Consider the following 24,464-nt stretch of genomic DNA (forward strand, 5'->3'; position numbering starts at 1 on the left):
ATGGGAAAGATGGGCTCCCTTTGCTATCCCCAAGAAGTGGCTAGCCTTGGGGGGGAAGCCCCCAGATGCCAGAGCATCAAGAATACAAAAAATAACGGGAATTCCCTGGTGGTCCAGTGGTTAGGACTCCGCGCTTTCACTGCCGAGGGCCCGGGTTCAATCCCTGGTGGGGGAACTGAGATCCCGTAAGCTGCGTGGCATGGCCCACCCCCAGAAAAAAGTGTCAGCATTAAAAAAGAAAAGAACACAGAAAATAAGAAAATATAGTTAATATAATTGGCCCCGTGAGGCATGGATGCCAAATAGACAAATACACAAATGAAGAAAACACATAACAGGCACCCCGCACCCGCTCTGGGCCAGGCCTTACACCAGGCCCTTTGTGTGCCTTCTGGCATGGAAGCCTCACTGTGGTATTTCCCTGTTGAGAGTTTAGCTAAGCTACCCCATGGTACTGCTGCCCTGGCATCGTTTGTTTGGCTAAGCGGCCTGCAGAGGCCTCACACTGACAGTAGGTCCCTTCATACACGCGCACGCCCTAGACAGCAGCCTGTGGAGCCACCAGCCAACATACGCTCCTGTGATCGGCTGTCTCCCCTGCCTGTATGCCTTATCCGCCCCTGAGGTAAGACCCCTGTGGACCTTACCAAAACCCCACTCTTTCGGCTTGAATTAACCAATCCAGCCCTAGCCTGGGAACCCCAAAGCACTCTACCCACAGACCCTGATAAAGGAATATGCCCCAGGGCCTGCCTCTCTGTCTGCACTCTGCCTTGACCTCCTGTGTGGCCCCTTGAGGCATGCCGTGTACCTCCTCCAAGACCTGTGAGTAATAAACTTCTCTACTTCAGTTTCTCTTGTGGTCTGTTGTTGAACCTCTGCCCGCCATCAGATTCCTCAAGCTCCACTCACACATGTTAATTTCACGAAGTCATAACACTTCCCCCATAACACCTGGGAAGTAAGGAAACACCATGACCACATCACTGCCCGAGGTCACTCGGCGGAGGCAAGGTTTGAACCCAACTCTAAACCCAGAGTCAAGTGCCTAAACTTTGCCTCCCCCGTGGTGAACGTGTGAACGGCCCTCCCTGTTTTGAGCTTCTGTGTAAGTTCCTCTCAGGTAGGGGGTGGCTTTCTCATGCCCATCCAGCCGCTCCTTCCTCAGCTTCCCTCTGTCCAGGTCCACAGGGCTCAGGAGGCCCAAGTTCCCTTGTACCCTCTCCCCCCGATCAGAAGAACCGTCCTGTAACCCTTCCTGAGGTGGGTTAAGGCCTCTGAAGTTACATAAACAGTGACTTCGCCTGATGTCTGCACATTAGTCTCTCCTGCATCATATTTCAACGTCATCAAATATTCATGGAGTGCTCACAATGCATTAGGAGCTAGACCTGCAAAGAGAGACCTGATGCCTTGGGGGAACATAGGTTGGAACAGGCTGGTGTTTGCCTTCTCTGTGCCAGGTACTGGGGGTACAGGTGGAATCCAGCAGACACGGTCTCTGTCTTGTTGGCTCACAGCCTGTCTAGTGCTGAGTCTAAAAAGTCATTCCATGACTTCTGCCCACCACGTACTGGGAAGGTTGAGGAGGCCAGGAACTTGTGCTGGAGGCAGCACTGAAGGCTCTAGCGGGGGAGTGGGTGGGTGACACGATCAGGGCAGTGTCAGGAAACTCGGGTGGCCAGCGTGGAGGCTGGGCTGGAGTGGGGGTGAGCCGAGGCGGCGCTAAGGTTGTGCCCAGGCAAGAGGCGTCGGAGCCGGGAGGTGGAGGCAGGGGCGGAGCACGAGGGGCAGGTGCATAGGTGACAGCACGCTCTCGGGGTGACCGCACGCGAGGAGGCAGAACCCGTTCTAACTTCCGACCCAGGTCACAGGGCTCAGTAGTCTCACTTGCCGGTGCGGGCGCTGGCCCACGTCCCCACCCCGGCCCTGCAGTCCCCGGGGATCATTCCGACGGCCCCAGGCAGCGGAGGTGTGGCTGGAGGGAACCTTCCCCGGAGGCCGCCCGGCGTCTGGAGACTCCTGCAGCCAGTAGCGATATTGAGTTGCTTCTGTCCTTCGCAGCAAAAACAAAAACCGTGCGTCGCCGCAGCCAGTCCAGCTGCCTCCGCAGCCTCCCGGAGCATCGGCCCCGCCCACGCATGCGCGGCGCCCTCGGACGCCAGGGACTACAACTCTCGCGGTGCCCCGCGCGCGCCCGCAGCCCCCCTCCCACCGCGCCGCGCGCCTCCCGGAAGTGGGGCTCCGTGGGGGGCGTCTCCGATCTTTGCGCGGGGGCGGGCCGGCAGGTTTGGGGGAGGCTGCGTGAGCTAGGAAGCCGATGCGGGCGAGCGGCGCTGGAGATGGCTTCGGCTGTAGGCGGCGACTGCGAGGGCGCCGTGCACGAGGCCGACCGTCCTCACCAGCGGCCCTTCTTGATCGGGGTGAGCGGCGGTACCGCGAGCGGCAAGGTAAGGGGCTCGGCGGCGCGGCGGGGCCTGAGTGTCACCCCGACCCCCTGGGACTCCGGTCTCCGTCCAGAGAGAGACCCCAGCCCCTGGCTGCCGAGGTGCCCCCTCCCGGGCGTGGGCTGCGGCCACGGCTGGCCAAGCTTAGGCCGGGGCGCAGGCGGGGAGCGGGGCGCTGGACCTCGGGGCCCCCCGCAAGCCTCCCGCTGGCCTGGCCTCTCGTGGCCTCCAGGTCCGCGCTGCCCCTGCCAGTGCCCCGAGGCCTTCCCGCCAAGCGCAGCCCCACCCATCACTGGCCGGCCTGGCAGTCCCTCGGAGCTCGTGGGTCAGGGTGAGCGTCTCCAGGCGGGGATCCTGTTTGTGTGTTTCCAGTCAACTGTGTGCGAGAAGATCATGGAGCTGCTGGGACAGAATGAAGTAGACCACCGGCAGCGGAAGTTGGTCATCCTGAGCCAAGACAGGTTCTATAAGGTTCTGACCACGGAACAGAAGGCCAAGGCCTTGAAGGGACAGTACAATTTCGACCATCCAGGTAGAGACCCTGAGGGTGGGGAGGGAGTGGGGGAGGAGGGCAGACCATGGAGACTGGGTCCAGGGTTGGACCTGGATAGGGAGAGACCTAAGCGGTTCCATGAAATCACGCAGATAACCCGCGGTGGAGCGTCTTTCCCGCGCTCTCTGGGCCCTGGGTGGCCCTGCCGGAGCTCCAGGCTCCCCTGGAGCCAGTCAGGGAGTCTGCGCCTCAAAACGGCCTTCAGGACCACCGTTCTGCCACGACTATGGTCACGGAGAAAGCCATGCATCTTCCCACGTTAAGGGTCCTCTGCACAGACCACGTCCACTGTGGCCTTTCATTCCGCCACCTGCCCTAGGGCAGAGTCCTCGAGAGGCCAGCAGTGGAAGCAGTGGGTAAACAAGAACCAGAGGCCTTGAAGCTCCATTTCCTGGTCTGGTCGGGGGCTGGGGAACAGGTGGAGATGGGGTGGGTGAGGGGGAACAGCCAGGCTGCCCCTCCCTGCTGCTACCAGAAGATCCCATCCAGTGGCTGGCTCCCACCTTCATTCCTTTCCAGGGGACACATGGGAAGAAGGTCCGAGAAGCGTCAGTCTGTGTTATTTCCCAGACATAGAAGCAGACGCCTAGCCCACCTACCTCCCAGGGCTGGCTGATCCCTGGGTGGTGGCATTGCCCGAGGGCAGCGAGGACAGGTCCATTCTGTGGTTTGCAGAGGGCCCTGCAAACGTAAACTGTACAGCTGTTCCTTAGGGTCATTGGTAGCACCAGCACCCAGCTGTGCTGGCCCCAAGGCAGAGCGAGTTCCCTGCGGTCCCCAGCACCAGGACACGGGCTTGTCTTGCCTTTTGTTCCATCCCTGCAGATGCTTTTGATAACGATTTGATGCACAGGACTCTGAAAAACATTGTGGAGGGCAAAACAGTCGAGGTCCCAATCTATGATTTTGTGACCCACTCAAGGTGAGCAGGTGGCTCCTGGGAGGAGAGGGCTGTGCGCTGGGGGCTGGTGAGGACACCCCCCCGCCACCAGGATCTGTCCCCAGCACGGAGTCCACCCCCGGGGACTGAAGCTGACCGCAGGGCCCCTTCCTGGTCGCACCCTACAGGTTAGCGGAGACCACGGTGGTCTACCCCGCAGATGTGGTCCTGTTCGAGGGCATCCTGGTTTTCTACAGCCAGGAGATCCGGGACATGTTCCACCTGCGACTCTTTGTGGACACCGACTCTGACGTCAGGCTGTCGCGAAGAGGTAAGGCGGACGCGGGCCTCGCTGCCCCTGGCCGGCCCGGCCCCGGGTCCCGGGGGTCTGAAGGTCCCCACCCTGCTCCTGTCGCCACAGTTCTCCGGGACGTGCACCGCGGCCGGGACCTGGAGCAGATCCTGACGCAGTACACCACCTTCGTCAAGCCGGCCTTCGAGGAGTTCTGCCTGCCGGTACCGCCTTCCGCTTGCTTGGGGACCTCCCTTTCTCCCTTTTCAGAAGGACCCCCGGTGCCCCGTTCTGTGAGAGCCAAGCCATGGATGGACGTGGTCTGCTGTATAAATGGAGAATTAGCTCCTTGTAACCACGTTCCCGAGGAGCCGTTCTTAGCTGTGAATGTGTCCTCTGTTCTTCCCATCACCCCTTCCCCACTGCCTCCTCCTCCCCCCCCACCCCACCAGGCTTCACCCCTGGCACCGGCACCGCCTCCCTCCTGGCCTCTCTGTCTGCATTTCTCCAGGGCGCTGCTTCTCCCCTGACCCACACTGTGCATTTCCTCCCCACCCCTTACAACAGTAGGCTCCACAGGGGCAGGAATTTTTGTCTGTTGGCTGCCAAAGTGGTGTCTGGCACACAGTAGGTGCTTAGAAACTTCATCCATGCCGTGTTTCTCTGGGCTGCCTTTGGCTGGCACTGGAAAGTCCGGCTGGCCTATAGAGGAGGAATTCACTGTTTGTGGCCATCTGTCTCTTCCTCCATCTCACAGTCTTCACTGTCACTAGATAGGACTTGCGTAAGGATTTAAAGGGGAATTGAACAATATTTTGCTTCTTAAAAGGAAAAATGAGGCACAAAGGAATTAGAACCAGGATTCCTGCTTTAGATAAACAGGACGGAGGAGTTCTGTTTCTGCTATTTCAAGAAAACATTTTTTATTTTACATTCATGTTCTCTGAAGTCTCTGGAAAGTGATCAGAGAAGTAAGTTGACTGTTTTGCAGTCTCTCTTATTTACAGAAAGACATTTGGCAAAGTAGGTCGTTTACAGTAAAACTCTGGACTCCAAATGTGACCGGGTGCCCCTGGGTGGAAGCAGGACCGCTCTGGGCCTGAGCCTCCATCTCTCCCTCCCCTTTACCTGTAGCCACACAGCGAGTTGACTAAGCTGGCCGTGTCCCCCGCATCCCCAAAGGGAAGACCTTTCTCAGCTCTTTGCTGGGCTCCACCCCTCCTGCCCCCCCGTAGCCCACTGTCCACAGCCCCATGGGAGGCAGCCCTGGCCCTCTCACGCTCACGTCTCCCGTGGGTCTCCACTGCCTGCAGACACGGCTGCCCCAGGACTTGGTCCCGCCCGCCCCCGTGGCTAATCTGTGTGACAGGCCTCCTTGGCCCAAATCTATATGCTGGCTACAGTCAGCGGTCTGCAGGTCTGTCTCTTGGCCCAGACCGTTTCCTCCCTTGCCTCCCTCCGCTGCTTCAGATTCGGCCCCCTCAGCAGCTGGGGGGTCCCTCCTCGGTGGTGCCACAGGGTGCCCAACAGGGAGTGAGTTCCTCGGCGTGGGAGCAGATGAGGGGCGGGGAAGGAAGAGGAGCAGGTCCTCGCGTGCAGCGCGGCCCTGCTGTCACAGGGTCAAGAACCCTGTGTGTAGTGGGAGGGTGCCCCTCTTCACTCGGCCCAGAGAACCAGGCGGTCAGCACAGAGAACTGGCCCCTACAGCAGTGCTCATGAGAGACAAGCATCTCAGAGACGCCGGGAGACAAGCACTGTTTCTTCCTCGGCTGCCTCAGCTCACCTTCCCTCACTTCTGGGGTCACCGTCTCTCACCTGGTTGACAAATAACCTCGAATCCCTGCCCCCCCATCTTCCATGACGGGCCTGGGCTTGCTTCCCTGCATCTAGCCCCAAGCAAGCTGAAATCATCTGGGGGACAGATCCTTATGAGACTTTCCTTTTCTCGCCTTGCAGACAAAGAAGTATGCTGATGTGATAATCCCTCGAGGGGTTGACAATATGGGTAAGGACCAGGCCTGCCGGCTGACCCCACTCCTCCCAGGACCATGAAGCAGGCACTGCCCATCCTGTCGTGGTCACTGAGACACCCCCAGCGCGTGAGGCCTGTCTGTGTACATCTGTGGCACAGGTTTCAAATGCACTTAGAAAAACATTTAACACATTGTACACCTTAAACTGACACAATGCATTATGTCAATTATATCTCAGGGAAGCTGGTGGGAAAAAAAAATATATGGAAAACTGACAGGGAGTCACTCGTTAGCAGGGTTAGCAGTTAACCCTGGTTAACTAACCAGGGCTCGTTAGCAGGGTTAGCAGTTAACCCTCGTTAACTAACCAGGGCTCGTTAGCAGAAACCCTCGCCGACCGAGCCAGGTAGGTTTTACTGTGCTCAGGCCCCAGCGTGCACTTGTCTGTCTGCTGAGACTCAGCGCCACACAGATGCCTCAGGGAGGAAAGCCGTGTGCTTCACCAGTAACGCCAGGTCGGCGCTGGGCGGGCAGCCCTCCCGGCGTGTCGTGATGGAGAGTGGGGCAGCTGACCCAGCTGTGTCTGTCTCTGCTGCAGTGGCCATCAACCTCATCGTGCAGCACATCCAGGACATCCTCAACGGCGACGTCTGCAAGTGGCATCGCGGAGGGTCTAACGGGCGCAGCTACAAGAGGACGTTCCCTGAGCCGGGAGACCACCCCAGGGTGCTGACCTCTGGCAAACGGTCGCACCTGGAGTCCAGCAGCAGGCCCCACTGAGGAGTGGGGTGCGCAGCTCCCGGCGGGTCCAGATGCCCTCCCGCCCCTAAACACACAACCGTGGCCGGGTGGTGCTGGAGTCCAGGCGTCCCTCGCTAATTCGGGAAACCTGGACGCGTTACTCAGACTGGGTCTGACAGGATGTCTGCGGGCAGCCCTGACCTTTCCACCCGCTTCCTCACATTACAGAGGCTTAAAGGTCTCTTTAGTTACTGAGAAACGCCACAGGACGTGTGGCGAGCAAGTCACATATTTTGGGGAACGTTGAAGAAATAGCCCGGACGCTGTGATTTTGACGGTGAACCCACAGCAAGAGAGACTAGTATGATCTGGTTCACACACGTGTAACTGAAAAGTGTGAAGAGGTAACACTCTTCCTTTTTATGTGTTATACAACCACATGTTTTCTGTTGTAGTCTGTCTCCTGACGCCATGCTCGCTGTGACCTAGTAACCCAATTTCATGACCCACCAGCGGGGTCGTGCTCCTGGTACACACTGACCTGGTACACGAGGGGCCATAGAGAGGCTTCCTTCCTTCCGGCCTGTGCTCTGAAGGCAGAGCCAGGAGGGAGCCCTGGGGTGCAAGCTTTTCCTTAACCAGCACCAAACACACAGGCGGGGCCCCTGCTTGCCCAGCCTGAGTCTGCCTGCTTGGGGGTCTGCCTTCTGGCGGGCACAGTGTCCTCATGCAGTCCTACTCAGGGCCCCTGAGCCCAGGCTGCTGTCTGGACAGGTCTTTCCTGGTGTCGCCCTCGGCCAGGTCAAGGGCACGTCACCTCCAGTCAAGGCGTGTGTGGACCAGAGAGGTGTGAGCAGATGCCGCGGCCCAAAGGTGGCCAGTCCCCTGCGCTCACGCAGCATCTGTGCCTCACCAACAGTCATGGTCTTGTCCTCGTTTGTCCTCCCTCCCACGTGGCTGTTTCTGTAAAAGCCACCAGCTGTCAAGTTCTAACTGTAGTTACACAGAGACGTCAGTTGGGCTCAGCTGAGCACGGTGGCTGGTTTCTGATGACTGTGAAAGTTTTGTCAAACTTACTGTGCCCTTTCGGGGAGAGCCAATAAATAATACCAAATATGAATGTCAATTTGTCCCTTTTTAATTACATTGAGAAAAGGCAAAATCAGGACAAGGAAATGTACGGATGACACAAACCTTGACGGCTGAAGAGGCTAGTCGCGCACGCACCCCGCAGCAGGCTCTCTGGGCAGCGGTTGAAGAGTCAGCGATGGTGAGGAGGAACGGCCAGCCTTCCACAACCTCCTCAGGCCGGCGTCCCAGTAGCTCGTGTGCCACTGACCCATGAGGGTGATGCCCCACGGCCTCGCTGGGTCAGCAGGTCAGCGGGCCAGTCAGCCAAAGCCCACCACCAGCCTCTGACAGCGAGACCGGGGCCTCGTCTGCTTCGACCCGAACCGGCCCCTCCCTGCCGTCATCCAGGCCAGCAGGAGCCCCGTGCCAGCCGCTGCACACTCAGCTAGCTCACGGGGCTCTCAGGAGTCAGCAGACATGGAGGGCGTTGTTCTTTACGGTCCGGGAAAAACAGACTTTGCTCAAAACGAGGTGCTCATCAGAGGACTGTTTCAACAACGAAACCAGAACAGAATCCCTGCCGAGCCTGAGTCTCCACCAAGCTCAGAGCCACTCTGCGTTGTCAGAAGTGAACATGCTCAAAAAAGACGGTTCTACTTTGTCCTGACCCGGCCCTGCCGTCCGTCACTGTGTCTGTGTCCTGCTAGTATTTCCGGATCAGGATATCCCAGCTGTCTTTCCAGCGAAGGGCCTTGAGTTCGCTGGGTGAGAGTGACCTATCCCCGTAGGTTAGCGGGCGCAGCGTGTTGGACACATGACAGGCAGAGGCAAACCACGCCACGACCAGCGCGCTGAAGAAGCTCCTCTGGAGCTGGGACCTGCCGGCCCAGGGCAGAGCACGGGCGTGGGGAGGCCGACCCCTCACCACCACGATGTCCTCTGGGCATCCGTCGCCCACGTGGTCACCTACCCCGGCCCCTCCTTCCTCCAGGCACCCCCTGCCTGACCACCAGCCCTCACCACGTCCCGCCCGAGGCGCTAAGCCCCACCCTCCTCACTTGCTCTGCTTCCAGAATTCCACAGTTTCTGCTCCATCTAAGGTCGGGTGCCGGAGTACTGCCCCCGAGCCCCCCATGAGCACAGTGCAGCCCTCCTGACGTACTACCAGGCTCCTGGGGACCAAAGAGAGAGGGCCGCCCTCTGCCCTGGCTTCCAGAACTCGCTCCGGTTTACAAAGCTTCCTGGTTTATCTCTACCACGCACCACGCAATCCGGCCACTAACCACTGGCTGCTCCGGGACACGCCCCATGTTTCCCCTTCCTTTTCTTTGCTCCTGGTGTGCTCCAGGCCCAAAGGGCCTTCCCCATTTCCCGCGCACCTCAGCCACCTTCCTCTCCCACCAGCCTCAGTTAGCTTCATCCCCTGAACCCCTGTAGAGCCTCGCCTGTGCCTCTTGTGTGACCCTAACCCCATCTGCATCACACTGGAATCGCCATTCAAGACTCCCCTGGACCCGGACCCCCGGGGGGCGTGGCTGCCAGGGCCCGGTACCTGCACAGGCGGCCGCTGACGTGCTCCAAGACCACAGGGAGCAGGAGGATCTGGAAGGCGAGCGCCGGCAGGTAGTGGTAGAGGAACAGCGTCTTCTCCATCACGAAGAAGGGCACGTAGTTCACGGCCCAGCCCCCGGCGCACAGAGCCCCGGCCAGCGCCCAGCGCAGCCAGCAATCTGCGGGAAAAGGTCATCTCGAGCCAGCGCTGCCGACGGCTCCAGCTGGGAAGCTCCCGGCGGTCCAGCAGGCTGGCCTCCTCATCCGCAAGGTACACGCGAGCTCCAGCTCCTGATTTCTCTGTGTCCCCTCCCAGCCTTCCCACATTTCTGGAGGAAGGACAGACTGTGTCCTAAGAACCTCCTGTAGCTTCCTGCTGGCACTACCGTCCCCTTCCTGAGAAATGCCAGCTTCCCGGGGGCCAGGCCCAGCTTATTACCGACTCCCCGCTGGCCTTGGCTCACCCGGAGATTCCGACCTGGGTCTCACTCCTCAGGGAGCAGTGGAGGGGCTGGACCCGTGCACCCGCCCAGGAGAGCCGGGAGTCGGTGGAGAGAATGACCAGCTTGGAGCTGAGCCCAGAGAAGGCGCCTCCCTGCTCCTGACGGCCTTCGGGGCCCTGCCCTGCCCTGGGTGTTTGCTCCTTTCCTGTTTCAGGATGGTTTGAAGGGGGTCTCTGTCCTTGCAAACCACCACCCTTGACTAAGTGCCCGCTGGCGCCTCTGTCCCATCAGCCACTTCCAGGGTGTCCTGGGGTCAGGAAGCAATTCCTGCCCGACACCTGCACGTCCCCGGAGAAGCCTTGAAGGCGATGCGGGGACTGGACTGCAACATTCTGTCTCTGGGGAAGAGGCAGAAGTTCCCTCGAGGCAGAAACAAAGAGGTGGCCTCAAGGCCCTGCTTGCTGGTGCGGCTGGGCTGACACCCGAAGCGCAAGGAGCTCCCGTCAGAACCAGAAGGAGGGGGCGTGAGACGCGTGTGGGCGGCTGCACGGACCCTCAGGGAGGTCGCAGACTCTTCTTCGGCGTCTGAGCAGGTACCAGGCCAAGAGCAGGGCGTACACCAGGGTGGCAAGGCTGGCCGAGGCCCAGATCACGATGTTTCCAAGCAGGTGGATCTGTGCCTGCGGGCGCACAGAGAGACCCTGTCACCTCAGCCAGGACGCCACAGCCCAGAGCAGACCCGGGCACCCACCACGCCCTCCGCCCTCGCTGCCGGGACGGGCGTGCGAAGGCGCTCAGCTCTGTAAGCTGAAACTGAGAACCGGGAGTAAACGGGATTCTCTTCTGACAGCAGAGCTGCTCCCAGGGGGGCTGATGCAGAGCTGCAGGGCGCTGAGGACCCGCTCATCTCAGACCCCGCTTCTCAGCGAGCCGTGGCCCCCCACTTCCGGGGGGGAGGAAGACGGCGAGCATCTTGAGCACATACCCCCCCTCAGCGGGTAATTACTGGGCACCCGCTACGTGCTGCGTTTGCTCTCCCAGGTGGAAGAGAGACGATGTACAGGGAAACAGAGCACTGACCGGCCCAGACGCCACGTGCCATGCGGGAAATCAAGCAGGGCTATTTTAAAAACCACATCTGCCAGAGAAGGGGAGCCATGCGCTCCCACCACAGCCACCAAGCCTGGTTTCCCTCGACCTGTGGACAAGCTAGGACCCGACTCCTTGGCATCTCAGGGGAGCTCTGGCCTCGAGCTGCCAGAGCACTAAAAACAAGTCCCAGGCTTTTGTTAGGGGAGCGCAGGAAGGCTGGGACTTGGTCGGATGCAACGGCTGCTCTTAACATCACGGAACTCTCAGGCGCGGGGCAGCTCTGCCGCACAGACGCTCTGCTTACGCTGGTCCTGGGGTGCAGCCAGTAGGCGATGTTGGTGTCTAGCGTGACCCAGTCCAGCGGCGTGGAGCTGTATTTGTGTTCGGAATCATCGCTTCTCACCGTCAGCATCCGCCACTGCGGAAAGCAGAGGCCGCTGGGAGTCACACGGACAGCCAGCCACCTTCATCGCTCAGGGATCTGCCAGGGGGCAGAGTAAACTGCTGCCCCTCTCACGTGGGCGTCCGACCTCAAGTTCATTTGGATCATGCCACAGAGGCAGCGCACCGGGCTGATGAGCCCAGGAGGCGCCCACCCCTGGGCTCCGGTCGCCTCGTCTGTTTAAGGGACGGGACTGGGCACTAAGGGTGCTTTTAGATTTGGGACCCTGAGTTCTCTGGGGCTGCACCGTGTTGACCGTGGCCCGTTCTGCCCTGACCTGTGTGCAGGGCCACTCTGCTGCGCAGTCTCCTTGGCTCCTGACTGTTCCTGCCGGCAAAGCCACAAGGCAGGACAGCCAGGAGGCAGGGGACCGACAGTGCCAGGCATGTCACTTAGAGTGAACAGAGGGAAATGCTCCCTCCCTGCCGAGTCAGGTCCCCGTTTAAAGGCTGACAGTGGGCAGGTGGGAGTTCTACAGACTGCAGTGCCTTCCCTGGCGAGGAGCCAGCACCCAGTGCGCAAGGTCGCCCACCGCTCCGCCCGCCCGTCACCTGCAGCTCTGAGAATCTGGCCATGAAGCTGAGGTTCCTGCTGGCGTCCGTCTGCGTAGGGGAGCGCAGCTCCAGCTCCCTTTCCTTCTGCTCCTGGCCTGGCAGGCGCGCCGGAACCCAGAAGACACGAGCAGAACCAGGTCAGGGAGCTCCCAGTGGCAGCTGCCAGCTGCTTTTCGAACAACCCGCCGGGACTCAGTCAGACTGCGCCACTCCACGTGGTTTTCCCCACCGTACACGGTCCACCCACCCGCTCAGCATCTTTCGAGTCAGAAAGCTCGGCTTGCCCTGCCTTCCAGGGACACCCGCCCCCACCCGAGTCCTATCACCGCTTCAGCTACAGGGGGAGGGAGAGGGTCTGCAGTGGAGCCTGGAGCGCACGCGGTCCCCTCCATCGGGGGCCGGGGCTCACTCCTGCCGTAGCGGTGCTCCTCCACGTTCCACACGGTGCTCCCGTGGTAGCCCCGGGACAGCTTCTCCCCGACCACCTCCAGCTGCCGAAAACCCCAGTCCGGGAGGGGCGCCCCGCTCAGCTGGCGAAGCGAAGTGGGGAGGGTGTGAGGGAGGGCCCGGCTCAGCCTGGCCCGGGGGGCCCCACCCCCGGTCACTTGGCCAGCAGCTGACAAGGGCGGCCGGCTCTCCTCTGGGGAGCGTCACGATGGGGTTCGGTTCTGAGCAGTTACAGAGGGCCCTCACCACTCCCGCAACACTTCATCCTGTCCCACCTGGCAGGACCGTGTGAGGCGGCGTCACTGACCTTGAGGATGGCTGAGGTGTTCACGTGCACGAACCGGACCTCCGACAAGATGGTCTTCCAGACGTCCGTGTCCGACTCTCTGTTCACAATGTCCTGTAAAAGCAGGTCTGGTCCGTTATTTCACTCTTTTTCAAATTTCCTTAAATGTAAAAATGAAGACCAGTCACCACAGTGAGACTGACTTGGTCTGATACGAGGGGACAGTCCCCCAAGGGGAGCCGACGGCTGATCCCGGACGGTGCCATCAACTTTATTGCTGACGCCTGTGCAAGGTGCTGGAGGGGGGTGGTCAGGGGGAGGGGGACACTGCCCTCCTCCAGAGACTGCACGGGGCAGCCTTCTCAGTGGGGACTTAAAGACGGATGCTCACCCTTGAGCTTCTGCAACGCCTGATGGCGCGCAAAGATGGTGCAAAGGAAGGTCAGAGACTGTCCCTGAAAAGATGCCCTTAGAGGGTACTCCTGACGCTGGGTAATAGAAAACTAACGTCTGAAGAGCTTGGCGCTGCCGTATTTAACTTACTGGAGCCTGGCGACGACCCCGGGAGGTCATGTAGCTACTGACAAGAAAGAACCCGAGGGGCTAAGTGTGGACAGGATGAGGAGGCCGGGCCGGGCCTGACCCTCCGGTCAGCCGTCCTCTCTGCCTGTTCCCGGAGCTTCAGTTCCTGGAAACGGGGGCGTGTGGGGCTCAAAGTGCCACCAGAGGGGCTGAGGAGCAGGAAAGGATCGGCAATGGGCCTTAGCAGCAAGGGGAGTGGGCGGGGCCTTCAGGAGAATCCTGGTGATAAGGAGCTGGTGCAACGACTCACATCAGAGGAGCATTGAGGGAGGGGACAGAGGCAGCTGCACAGACAGCTGCGTGCAGCGCAGAGCGCCAGGCCCCGCCGTGCACAAAGACAGAGGCGGCCTCCCCGGCCCCTGGCTTCGCTGAGGGCCAGCAGCGTCTGGCCTCACACCATCGAGAACCCAGCGGGGGGCCGGTGCTACTGGCGTGCAGCCCGTGGCGGCTGAAGCGGAGCCCGGCTCCCCCGGAGGTTAGCCCAGTGCAGCCACTGCACCGCCGCTGCACTTCTCACGCGTGTCCCTGACTTCAGACGGTCCAACGGCCCAGTGACAGAACCTTCCTCCTGCCACGTTGCCCAGGGCACTGCCTGACCACAGGCCCAGGGCCCAGGAGGGCAGTGCCAGGAATCAACCCCCAGATGGCCCTGCCTGTCCCCAGGGAAACCCTTCTTAATCCCGGGCGAGGGTTGACAAAAGAGGCTCCCAGTGTGCTCAGGGCGCTGGTTTGGAGGCCAAACAGTGGGAGGGACCCTCTGCCAGCAGTGCCATGTGAGCCCCATACGGAGTGCCCACCCATCCATCGTACCATAAGCTCCTTCCTCTGATAGAAAAAGCTACCCAATTTCCCCTTTCCGTAGAACAGGCAGTCACTTGTCCTAAGGGGCGGCTTGGAACGGGCTGTGCTGCCAGCGCGCATGGTCGCTGGGGTTAGACTCACCAGCCTCCAGAGGTTCTGGGCAGGCATGGAGACGTTGTAGTCGATGTAGCAGGACACCTCCTGGGAGTGAGGGCTCAGGGGGGCCGCGACGTCGTGCCTGGAAAACCAAACAGCGCTGCTGAGGGGCTTCCCGAGCTCCTCTGAAAGGTGCTCACTGTGCTTTTACGGGAAAAAAACCGCTTTTCAGGAAACAAAGCCAGCTCAGCCTTCAAGCACCACGGTTGCCACTCCAAGGACGCAGCACCTAGGAGCTGGGCGATAAATCAAACACGAAAGGGCAGAGACTCTGCAGTCATCACATCTCTGGGGGAACCTGGCAGACACCCACCTAAACCGTGGGGCCTGTCATCCCCCTTTCAGAGGACGAGCTGAGCCCGGGAGCTCACCCGGCCAGCCGGCAGCAACCTGAGGTCAGGGCTCGGAAATGGCTGGGGCGCCACGACTACTGTCGGAGAACAACACGCCCAGAAACCCCAGCTCTCCTCGCCCACGCACTAGGAAACCGCGCTTCACCAGACTCTGCGCGAGGCCCCGCAGAGGACGTGGGGACCCTGAAGCGAGCAGGAAGTCAGTCACGAGCGCAGGCCCTGTGACTGCTACGAATGACACCCAACCAGGGCAGGCACAGCACACAGCAATGCTTTTGCTGCGGGGCCATCTCAGCTGACACCTGAATAAAGTGAGCGACTGGGCCACGGGGTGGGGTGTGTGCGTGGGGGGATCTGAGTTGAAGAACATTCCAGGCAGACAGAGCAAGTGAAGGCCCCAGGGGGGCTGCATGTGGTCATTTTGGGGGTAGTGGGGGGCCAGGGTGACTGGAGTCACGGGGCCAGGTCCCGGGGGGCCTGCAGCCAGGGGAGGGGTGGGGTGTGATTCTGAGTGTGACAGTCACACTGGGAGTCGCTGGAGGGACCTCCGCAGAGACGTGAGGTCAGGGAGTAGAGTGTGTGTTTTTCAGAGGGAGCCGTGGCCGGCCGTGTGCAGAAGGGGGCAGGCAGGGGGGTTCCCAGCATCACAGGACAAAGGGAACGGGGCCTGGGCGGGGCTGGGAGTGCAGAGAGAAGGAAGCGACCTTCGTGGATTTCCCGACACAGCCACTACAGGGGTGGGGGAAGAGGATGAGGACTAAGCAACCGGCTCCTTCCCCGGGAAGCAGAAGGGGAGGCAGAGAGCCCAGGCATCCAGCGGGGAGGCCGGGGCTGGGGCGCGAGTGTGGGGTCACTGAGACCCACGAGATGACCCGAGAGGCCGGGTGGAAGGACAGCAGAGGCGGCCTGGGCCCGTCAATATGTGGAGGCTGCCCAGAGGTCAAGCCAGGGAGGGTTCCTGACTCCATCCCCCAGCTGAGATCCTTCCTGAACTCACTTCTCCTTTCTGCGGGTCCCCCATCTGCAAGGGCGCCCACACTTCATTCCAGGCAGGACTCTCCTCGTCACCCCGGCCCCCCCTGCAGGACGGGTGAGAGGCTGCCGTCCCACTCAGATCACTAAGGCTCTCCCCCTACCCTGCGACCACCACTAGGGGTCCCCTGCCCCCCAACATCGAGGGCAGAGCCAGGCCAGAGGCGGTGACGCACAGCAGCGGTCACGCTTTGCTCTGAACAGAGGAGGGGACTCACGTGTTGAGGAGGCGGGTGGTCATGCCGTGCACCAGCTGCACGATGTCGCCGTGCCGCACAGGTCTCGGGGGGTCGTTCACCACCAGCTGGTGCCTGGAAGAAAGTGCGGCTGTGCTCACGGGGCGGCAGGGGCCCCGGTCCTCGCTCAGGCAACGTGGAATCGCACAGCCGCCCGGTCACCGGCTTCCTTGTACGAGGTGAACGCGTGTGAAAACACAGCGCGTACGTTTTATTTAACTCTCTTCTGAGACCTCAGGTCACTTTCCAAGCTTCCTGGCGTGGCCCCACTAGTAGCCACCTTCACACTGACGGCAGCTGTGCCGTACTTGCTACGAATGCCCGCACCTGCCCCGAAATCCTTCTAACAGACAGACTGTGGCTCCACGTTCGCTCAGTGAAAGTGGACCAAGGGCCTATTAGACCCTGCCCCGCGGCTGGGAGCTGAGCATCTGGCGGAGCCAGACGGACATGGCCACCACCCTCAAATTACTGCACTGAGTGGGAACCAGGGAGCAAACATGTGGGCAGCCGGACAGCGGACATGCGGAAGCCAACGGGATGCTGACGGGGGAAAGGCGGGGAGCCTGGGAGGCGGCCAGGCAGCGTCCCAGAGGAGCTGACTTTCAGGTGCTGAGTAAGATGGCCCCGGTGGGACCCTTCCAGGCTGCGGGGACAGCGGTGCAGAGCCTGCGGCAGGAGCCTGCCTTCCTGCGAAATGCGGGGCAGGGTGAGCGCTGCGAGGGGAGCGGGGCTGGAGCCGGAGGGCGCGGCCCTGCAGACCAGCCGGGGACTGGATCTGTTCTAAGGGCCGTGGAGCTCAGAGCTCAGGGAGGGGTTTGAGCAGGAGCCTGACCTGACACCTGGGGGGCTGTGGGGTATGGGGGAGGCAGGCGTGGAAACAGACCGATGGGGGAGACGGACACCCTGACGGCAGAACCAACAGGACTGGCTGGGGCTGGAGGTGGGGATGACGGCAGGGAGACGGGCGTCTGCAGGGTGGCGGCGAGTGGGGGCAGACCACGGGGTGGGGGAGAGTCGGGACACGCCTGGAAACACCCAGAGGAGGTGCTGGGCCCATAAGTCCTGGACCGCGGGCTGCCCGGCACAGAGCCGGTCCCAAGGCTTCGCGGACAGAGCGTGGACAGAGAGGAGGCCGGGACCGAGGCGAGGCGTCCCCGGACCTGTACTCACCTCCCGGGGTCCTTTACAATCCACCAGTTGTTGACATCCTTGAAGGGGTAGCAGGTCACCTGCTGCTGGTGGGAGCTGCCGCGGCCATTCTCGTATCTGCAAGAAGAGGGTGCATCTGCGGGTGGGGCACCAAGGGGCCCGCGGCCTCCCCCTCCCCCCCACCAAGGTCCCTACAGACGCCACCCAGCGAGCTGTCCAGATCCATTCATGTCCCAGCGGGGCTGAAGATGTGAGCCCAGGCAGCGCCAGTCCCTCTAGTGGTTTTACACGCAGAAATAACGAGTCTCGTCGATAATCAGGATCTGAGAGCTCAGTTTCTTTTTTGTCTCGCAAACTTATTCACATAAAGTGAGAGTTGGTAACAGCAAAAATGTGAAAAAACAAAACACGTTATAACCTTCGAATTAAAAACGTCACTTTCCTTACATCATGGGGTAGGTGCTCTGGTGGGAATGAAGCCAGCAGGGCACGGGTTGGCCAAAGACGTTCTTCAGAGTGACCTGGGAACCGTAGGCCACCTCCAGGGGCTGGCCTTGCGTGATCCGCGCCAGCCCCCCCTGAGACAGGAGCAAAGGGGTGGCCGGTGAGAGGGAGAGAGAAAGCGAGAGCGTGACACCTACGCCAGCCCCTCTGACAGCCCTTTCTCCAGCCGGGGTGTATTCCGGGTGGGGGCAGTTATCATTGTATCTCACAATTAGCTACGACTGCATGTGATATAATCCTGACATGTTACGCTGTATAACCACCGACTGGAGGCTGCCCTGGGCCAGGTGCTCACCTAGCCCCTCCCCGCTCGTCCTAGCGGCTTGCAGGATCTTGGCTCTCCGACTAGGGGTTGAACCCAGGCCCCAGCAGTGAAAGCGCCGAGTCCTAACCACTGGACCACCAGGGAATTCCCCCCATTCGTCCTTATTTATTTCTTACAGGCATCCCGTGATAAGAGCAATTATGTCCGTCTAACTCTGGGATTTGGGTGAGGGAAGAGATTTGCCCAAACACACAGAACTGGCTGTCGGCAGAGCCGGCCCTTAAGAGCAGGTCTGTCCGACTTCAGAGTCTACATCGCTGACACCGCAATTGGAGCATTTTATTATTTTTGCAAAGTTACTTGAGCGAATGCCAGAGTCGCGTTTGTCCTGTGCAGCCTGGCACCTGCCCAGCAGGTCACACTGCAGACAGCGGACCCCTCGTTCCCTCCTACACCGTCAGCAGGTTCAGAATTCGCGTAGTAGCAGTGAAGCGATGCCTCACTTCTCGATTTGGCTTTTCCTCTAAGGCCCACTTGGTGGTGTTTCGTAAGAAAACTCCGAGTCTAGTGTGGCCTTCTTTCTAGGATGGCTGGGCGTCACTTTTACCTCCAAGCTGGCCTGGAAAGCACTGGACATGATCTGGTCGTGGGGCCCGGAGCGGCAGAGCAGCAGCAGGTGCACATAGAAGAAGAGCAGGTACACGAGGACCGGGACGACCAACAGGGCCACCGCTCGGGCCAGCAGGTGACAGAGCACACGGACCTGCCAGAGACGGAGGCGACGTCACCCCCGCTTTGGGGAAGGCGGGCCCAGGCCTGTCCCCCTCCGAGGCCTGTCAGCAGGCGCTCCCTGTCCCCCGACCCCCCAGGGCCAGCCTCGCCCTGCCCAGGACGTTAGCACCTACATTTGACAGCGTCTGGTCTCCTATCAGGTGCCAGGCGTGGGCAGCGGCAACCCCGAGCACCAGTAGGTATGTGAACACACCCACATACTTGGTGCTGAAGGGACACAATAGGGAGAAAGTTAAGACGAGACACGCACGGAGGACATGGCTGCTGCCCCAGACCCGTGGAGCAAACTCACCCGACGGCACAGGAGCAGGCCACACCCGTCAGCAGCAACCAGAACCACCAGCTCGGAGAGAAGGGCCTGGAGCAAAGCACAGACGCCGAGCTGGGAGATCAGAATGTCTCCCAAAGGCCAGAGAAGGTGCCCTCCTCAGAGATCTCGGGGTCAGCTCGCTGCACCGAGCTCCAGGTGCAAGGAAATGACTCCTCGTCTCCCCAGAGAGCAGCCAGTCCTGATAGAATTTTCCTCTTTGGCCAGACCATTTTTCCAGTTAGTTTGAGTTATAGAAAGATGAGGATTATTTATAAAGTCAGCCAAGAGCCAGTCGAGGTGCCTGGGGCAGCTCCCCTGCGTGGAAAGGTATCAGACCTGCTCAGGTCGACCAACCCCCCGGACTCCTCTTTCTTAATAACTAGGAAGAGCACGTCCCATTTTCCATACCTGTGTTTCTGGGAGTTGGAGAACTTCAGGTAAGACAGCACGGCCAACAGATTGAAAAATATCAACACTGATTCCAAAAGCATCAGCCTTGACTGAGTGATCAGAGCGTTCTCTGTCGGGGAAATGACACGGGCGTCAGGTGTTGGGCAGCAAGGGCAAACGTCCACCAGAAAGGGCCCTTGTCAAACGTCTCAGAGCGTGAGGGTGGCAAGTTGGGGCTCAGGGTGGCTGGAAGGGGACACGCCCCGGAACCATGAAGGCCAATTCTGAGGTGTGAATCAAGCCTCCCGAGACCTGGGGGACTCTGGGGAAGTCACTGCCCTTCCTGAGCCTTCGTTTTCCTCGTCTGAGCAAAGAAATACAGATTCTGCAGGCCGCCTGGACGGTCTAACACTCTGGGCACAGGGGCCCAGTTAGGGTCGTCACTCAGCAGACATGAATTCTTTTTATTTTCATCTGACTTAATGTCATTTGTTCATAGACCTGGGCCAAGAGATCCCTTCTGAGGAATACCCACTAATTCCTGAGTCCATCTCCACTGGTCAAGGCCTGGGAGGTGGGAGTACGGGGGATCATCTCCTTCAAGGACAGACTTGGCTGCAGGGGGAGGTGCTCACGGCAGGCGCGCGTAGGAGTATCCTTTGGGGCAGCCCCACTACACACGGCTGCACCTCCATGACGTCACAGTCTGCACACACAGCTCCACAATCCCCCGGCCTGGGAGTGGGGTGACTCCCAGAGTCCAATCTGGACACACTGGATGTGCGTCCTTCCGTCCTGCGAGCAGCAGACACTGCAGGGGGCACGTCTACTAAACCCTGAGCCCTCCGGGGCCGCACAGACAAAAACAAGGGCCGGCGCTGGGATCTTCCCTGCGCCCCACCAGGCCTTACCGATCAGAATCAGCAGAGCGGCCCCCACGGCGGCACAGTGAGAGAAGCCGAGCTCCCACACGATCTGGTAGGCCATGGGCACCGACAGGGCCCCTGCAAGGGCCGGCAGCAGGCGCAGGGACCACACGGGCACGTTGGTGCTGTATTCTGGAAGAGCAGCCACAGCGGGGCTGAGAGCACTGTGCACACACCATCTCCCTACACTGCAGTGTCTTTCCACACAGACTACCATGCTCACAGACTACAACGCAAGTCTGCAAGGCTGGGGGCCCCATCAGGGACGGAGTGTGCAGGCCACGGGCAGAGGCCTTGAAAGCAGCTCCGTGTGGTCAAGGGCCAGTTCTCAGTAAGTACGGGAGTGATGCTGAGGACTCTGAAATGAGCTAATCCTTATTCATAAGTTTACCCCACCTATTTCCAAAAACATTGTGGCAACACATAACATTTATACGTACAAACGATAACGGCAATCAGATGCCACATATGGCGAGCATGCTATGCGTACCAAAAACCAGGAATAAAATACTTACTGTAACTAAACACTAAGGAATTTACCGGACTTTTTGAAAACCTTTCACTTGTACCCAAACATTTATCATACTTTGGATGCAGATGAATAAACCATAGTCGTTAATCCCTACGAAAGCTACGACCTCTCCATTCTAATACATGCAAGTTAATAAGGGAAACGAAAATGATATTTTACCTGCTCCAATTCTGTTCCACAAAAAGTTACCATCAAATCCTCCTAAATAACCTAAAACAGAAGATTAATCAGTAACTATCCTGTTCAGTAAATATTTCTGAAGCACCAAACCGCGGCAGTCAATAGGGGAAAAATAATAAAGAAAGAATAAGACACCGCTTCGGCCCTGAAGAAACTTCACCTATAAGTGTTAAAGGGCCACCTCTCTTACTAATGAATCCTACCTCCCAAGGCCAGCAGCATGTGGCCAAACGGTGGTCCACTGCCATCCAAAAAGAAGATCCGCTTCATGTAAAAAGAGATGTACTGCCCATAATATACTTCATCAAAACTGCAAAGCAAACCCACGTTATAGTCAACTAGAAACCTTAACCGTACACAAAAGGCATGAGGATAAATGTACACCTGTGTCTCCAAATGACTTTGGAGAGTGACCAGCAAAGGTCAGACTTTTGCCCCAACTACACGGTGTCCCCGAATGTGAAGACACATGTGCAGCATCACACATCCATAAGGACAGGAAGGGAAACGCCCCACGAAAGCTGGGCATTCAGGAGGCTTTCCTGACACAGGTTCTATTTCTCTCCCTACGTTTGGGTTTACGGTGTACCGTGAGCCAGTCTCCAAAAGGCCTCCTGAACGCAAAGCTAATCTGCCTGTCCACCAGCGTGCCTGCAGCTAAGAGTCGGAATCAGACCTGGTGACCCAACAAAACAGGTGTAAAAGGGAGGCACGCAGGCGCCAGCCGCAACAAACCTCTTTCAATCAGGGACTTTCGCTGACATTAAGGAACTGCTGGCAACTTGTTAGGGGTGATGATGCTACTGTGGTCACGTGATTTTTAAGAATCCTGATCTTTTAGAGATAGATACTGAATTGTTTATACATGAGACACAGTGTTTATGATGTGCTTCAAAAAAATCCACTGCAGGGAAGGGGTTGGCTATGAGCTGGTAACTGGTGAAGCTGGGTGATGAATATACCATTCTCTGTACGTTTGTATCTGTTTGACATTTGCCATAATAAAAAGTTAAGTGAAAAGGAACACATGTGTTAATCAGATAATGAACAGACCTTTAACAATAACAGCAATCATTTCCCATTACGACAAAGAACACTCTCTAGTATCAGGGAGGACTCACTTCCAAATGCCTCAATCTTCCACCCACCCAAGGCTACTGCACCCACTACTGACCTACGGGGCAAGACCAAACAGGTGGCCTCTGCAGGGGCTGTCCTGGGGACAAGCTGGTCTCTCCTCTAACTGCCAAAGACACCCATCACCAGGAAGCCCGGAATTTTACTCTCCCATTTACGCTGTTCAAAAAGGCACTTCCTGTCACCAAAGCACTGAACAAATTACAGTTCCTTCCGATGCACCCAGAATGGAGTTGCTTGGCTTACACCACGGCCCTTGGATAGGAAAGCTGCCAGAGTCGGCTCAGCAACCCCACCGCGGTCAGAGCCACGACATTCAAGTTGATGTCAGCTGTCACCACCACAGGGCGCTGCAAAAATCCCAACATCTTGTAGAAAAGCGGGCCGGGGAGGATGCCCTGGAAACGCAGGGAAGAGTTGTCATCAGAACACAGGTGTCCCCCGACGGCTCGAAAGAGGCTGTGACAGGACCCTGCTTTCACCAGCGGTCAACCGAGGTGGGAAGCTAAGGACCGAATATTCACTCACTCCACCAACACCTGCTGGGCACTTCCGGTCAGTGAGACGGCCTCCTGGCCCCTCCCCACCTGGGCAGTGCGGCCAGCTCACAGCGCGGTGACCTCCACCCCCTGAGGCTCAAGAGCCTCCGCATCTGCGCCATGACCCTCCCTCCCCTCCCTCCCCTCCCCTCCCCTCCCCTCCCGCCGCGAGCCAGCACCGTCCCCGGGGCGCCCGCTTTCTCACCCCGAGGGCGCATCTGCACTGGGCACCCCGTTTCCTCCCCGAGGCTCCACTTTTCTTAAGGCTGCATCTGCCTTGGGCACCGCCTTTCTCGCATCAAAGCTGCATCTGCCCTTCCGCGGTCCCCTTCTATCGTCAAGGCTACATCTACCCTGGAGGCCCGCTTCTCTCCCTGCAGCTACATCTGCCCTGAGCACCCCCTTCTCTCCAGAGACCCTGTCTGCCCTGGGAGGCCCCCACTCCTCTTCCCGGCACTCCCCTTTCTCTCCCGCAGGCCGCTATCTTTCCCGAAGGTTTCACCTGCTCCTGGGCGCCGCCCTTCTTTCCCCGGGCACGCCTGCCTCGGGCGCCCCCTTCCCCGGGCACACCTGCCCCGGCCCCACCCCCGGGTCAGGCAAGACCGGCCGCCCCCGGCCCCAGTTCCCCACAGACCGCGCACGCGCGTTCCACACTGACTCCCCCGCTTCCGCCTGGGCTCTGGTCCCCGGCGCCCCAAACGCACTCGCGTTTCTTCCAGTCCCCTCACAGCCGCTCCCCGCGCCGGGCCACGCCTCGGACGCCTGAGGGCCGGGGGTTGGGGCGCCGACCGTTGGGGACGGGGCCGCTCGGCACTCTTCACCGCCCACTAGCCCGCTCGACGCTTGATTCGCCGCGCCTGCGGGGCCCGCCGGGGGTGCAGCGCGCGTGCGCACTGGGCGAGAGCGGCGCGCTTGCGCACTGGGCGAGCCCAGACCCGGACTCGAAGGGTGTGCAGGGGACCATCTGCAGTCTGAGATTCACGGCTGGGTACTCCAGGGTTCCTGGGCACACTAGACACACGGCTGCCTTTTTAAGACGACACAGTGGGACCGTATGGGCATTTCGCTCAGTGTGGCGCGGACGCGCGCGCAGGTGGAGGCGGGCAGGGTCCACCCTCCGGCCCGCGCGGCCCGGCCGAGCCTGCTCTGCAGCGGGACACGGCCCCAGGTCAAGGGAGTGACCCGGGCGATTAACCGGCACGGAGGCACCTCTGCTGCCCAGCCCCACCCCTTCTTCCTCCCCTCGTCTATATGGGAGTTAATACTCCTGGACAGAAGGGTACTGCAGGTTTAATAACTGGAATTATGGTTCTTTCCTGTTTTCCCATGTCCGTCACCCAGCATTAGCGCAGTGCAGGTTGACTCTGACTTACCCGGGTTGTGGAGAGGGAGGGAGCGCGGGCTCACCCGCGCCTGCGGCCGGAGGGCGTCCTGGGCCCGGGCTCTCAGCCTGTGGTCTTTCATACGAAAGCAGGGGCCGTCTGGTCTTGAGGATCCAGAGCCTCCATCCTGCGCGCCCTCGGGCTCCTTCGCGGTCAGGCCCCTGGAGGTCTGTGGATCGCCGGTCCTCAGGAGCAGGGAGGGAGTCCAGGGGGTGGGTGTGGCCCTGAGAGCTGCAGGCCGCGCCCTACCTGGGTCCCCTGCTTCCACAGTGGAGAGGCTCAGACGGAATCAGCCGGCGGGGTTTCCTTTTGGAAAGTGTTAAATTTACTCGGGCATAATTTATAAGTTTCCTACATTCTTACCTGGGACCAGGCACTGGGCTGGATGCTGCCCATGACCTCTGTGCATCCACACTATCCCAC

General features: G+C 59.7%; 2 protein-coding genes across 7 annotated transcripts; one reads left to right on the forward strand and one right to left on the reverse strand.

The window, feature by feature from the left end:
- The first annotated feature begins 1,874 nt into the window (after window positions 1–1,874).
- UCK1 (uridine-cytidine kinase 1) lies at window positions 1,875–8,006 on the forward strand. Its single transcript, XM_061199727.1, has 8 exons — window positions 1,875–1,972; window positions 2,065–2,450; window positions 2,820–2,979; window positions 3,826–3,922; window positions 4,069–4,211; window positions 4,302–4,396; window positions 6,129–6,177; window positions 6,744–8,006. The coding sequence occupies exons 2-8, from the start codon at window positions 2,142–2,144 to the stop codon at window positions 6,923–6,925; spliced, it is 1,035 nt and encodes a 344-aa protein (XP_061055710.1). The 5' UTR covers window positions 1,875–1,972; window positions 2,065–2,141; the 3' UTR covers window positions 6,926–8,006.
- On the reverse strand, window positions 4,169–24,267 carry POMT1 (protein O-mannosyltransferase 1). 6 transcript variants are annotated; one of them, XR_009702052.1, is made up of 22 exons: window positions 23,294–23,367; window positions 22,367–22,518; window positions 21,187–21,293; window positions 20,963–21,013; window positions 20,257–20,403; window positions 19,364–19,475; window positions 18,938–19,003; window positions 18,759–18,852; window positions 18,461–18,616; window positions 17,532–17,662; window positions 17,106–17,201; window positions 15,915–16,007; window positions 14,297–14,393; window positions 12,794–12,886; window positions 12,449–12,569; window positions 12,037–12,134; window positions 11,348–11,461; window positions 10,505–10,631; window positions 9,510–9,687; window positions 8,081–8,835; window positions 4,735–4,874; window positions 4,169–4,497 (listed from the first exon to the last, which is right to left on the reverse strand). XR_009702052.1 is itself a non-coding variant. In XM_061199724.1 (20 exons), the coding sequence occupies exons 3-20, from the start codon at window positions 21,251–21,253 to the stop codon at window positions 8,661–8,663; spliced, it is 2,016 nt and encodes a 671-aa protein (XP_061055707.1). In that variant the 5' UTR covers window positions 21,254–21,293; window positions 22,158–22,518; window positions 23,364–23,515; the 3' UTR covers window positions 8,003–8,660. The 6 variants fall into 6 exon arrangements, 5 of the variants coding, with proteins under 5 accessions (XP_061055707.1, XP_061055709.1, XP_061055705.1 ...); XM_061199724.1 differs by lacking the exons at window positions 4,169–4,497; window positions 4,735–4,874 and having other exon boundaries at window positions 8,003–8,835; window positions 22,158–22,518; window positions 23,364–23,515; XM_061199726.1 differs by lacking the exons at window positions 4,169–4,497; window positions 4,735–4,874 and having other exon boundaries at window positions 8,003–8,835; window positions 23,301–23,475.
- Window positions 24,268–24,464: the final 197 nt, after the last annotated feature.

This window comes from Eubalaena glacialis, chromosome 9 (genome assembly GCF_028564815.1).
Source record: "Eubalaena glacialis isolate mEubGla1 chromosome 9, mEubGla1.1.hap2.+ XY, whole genome shotgun sequence".
Classification (NCBI taxonomy): domain Eukaryota; kingdom Metazoa; phylum Chordata; class Mammalia; order Artiodactyla; family Balaenidae; genus Eubalaena; species Eubalaena glacialis.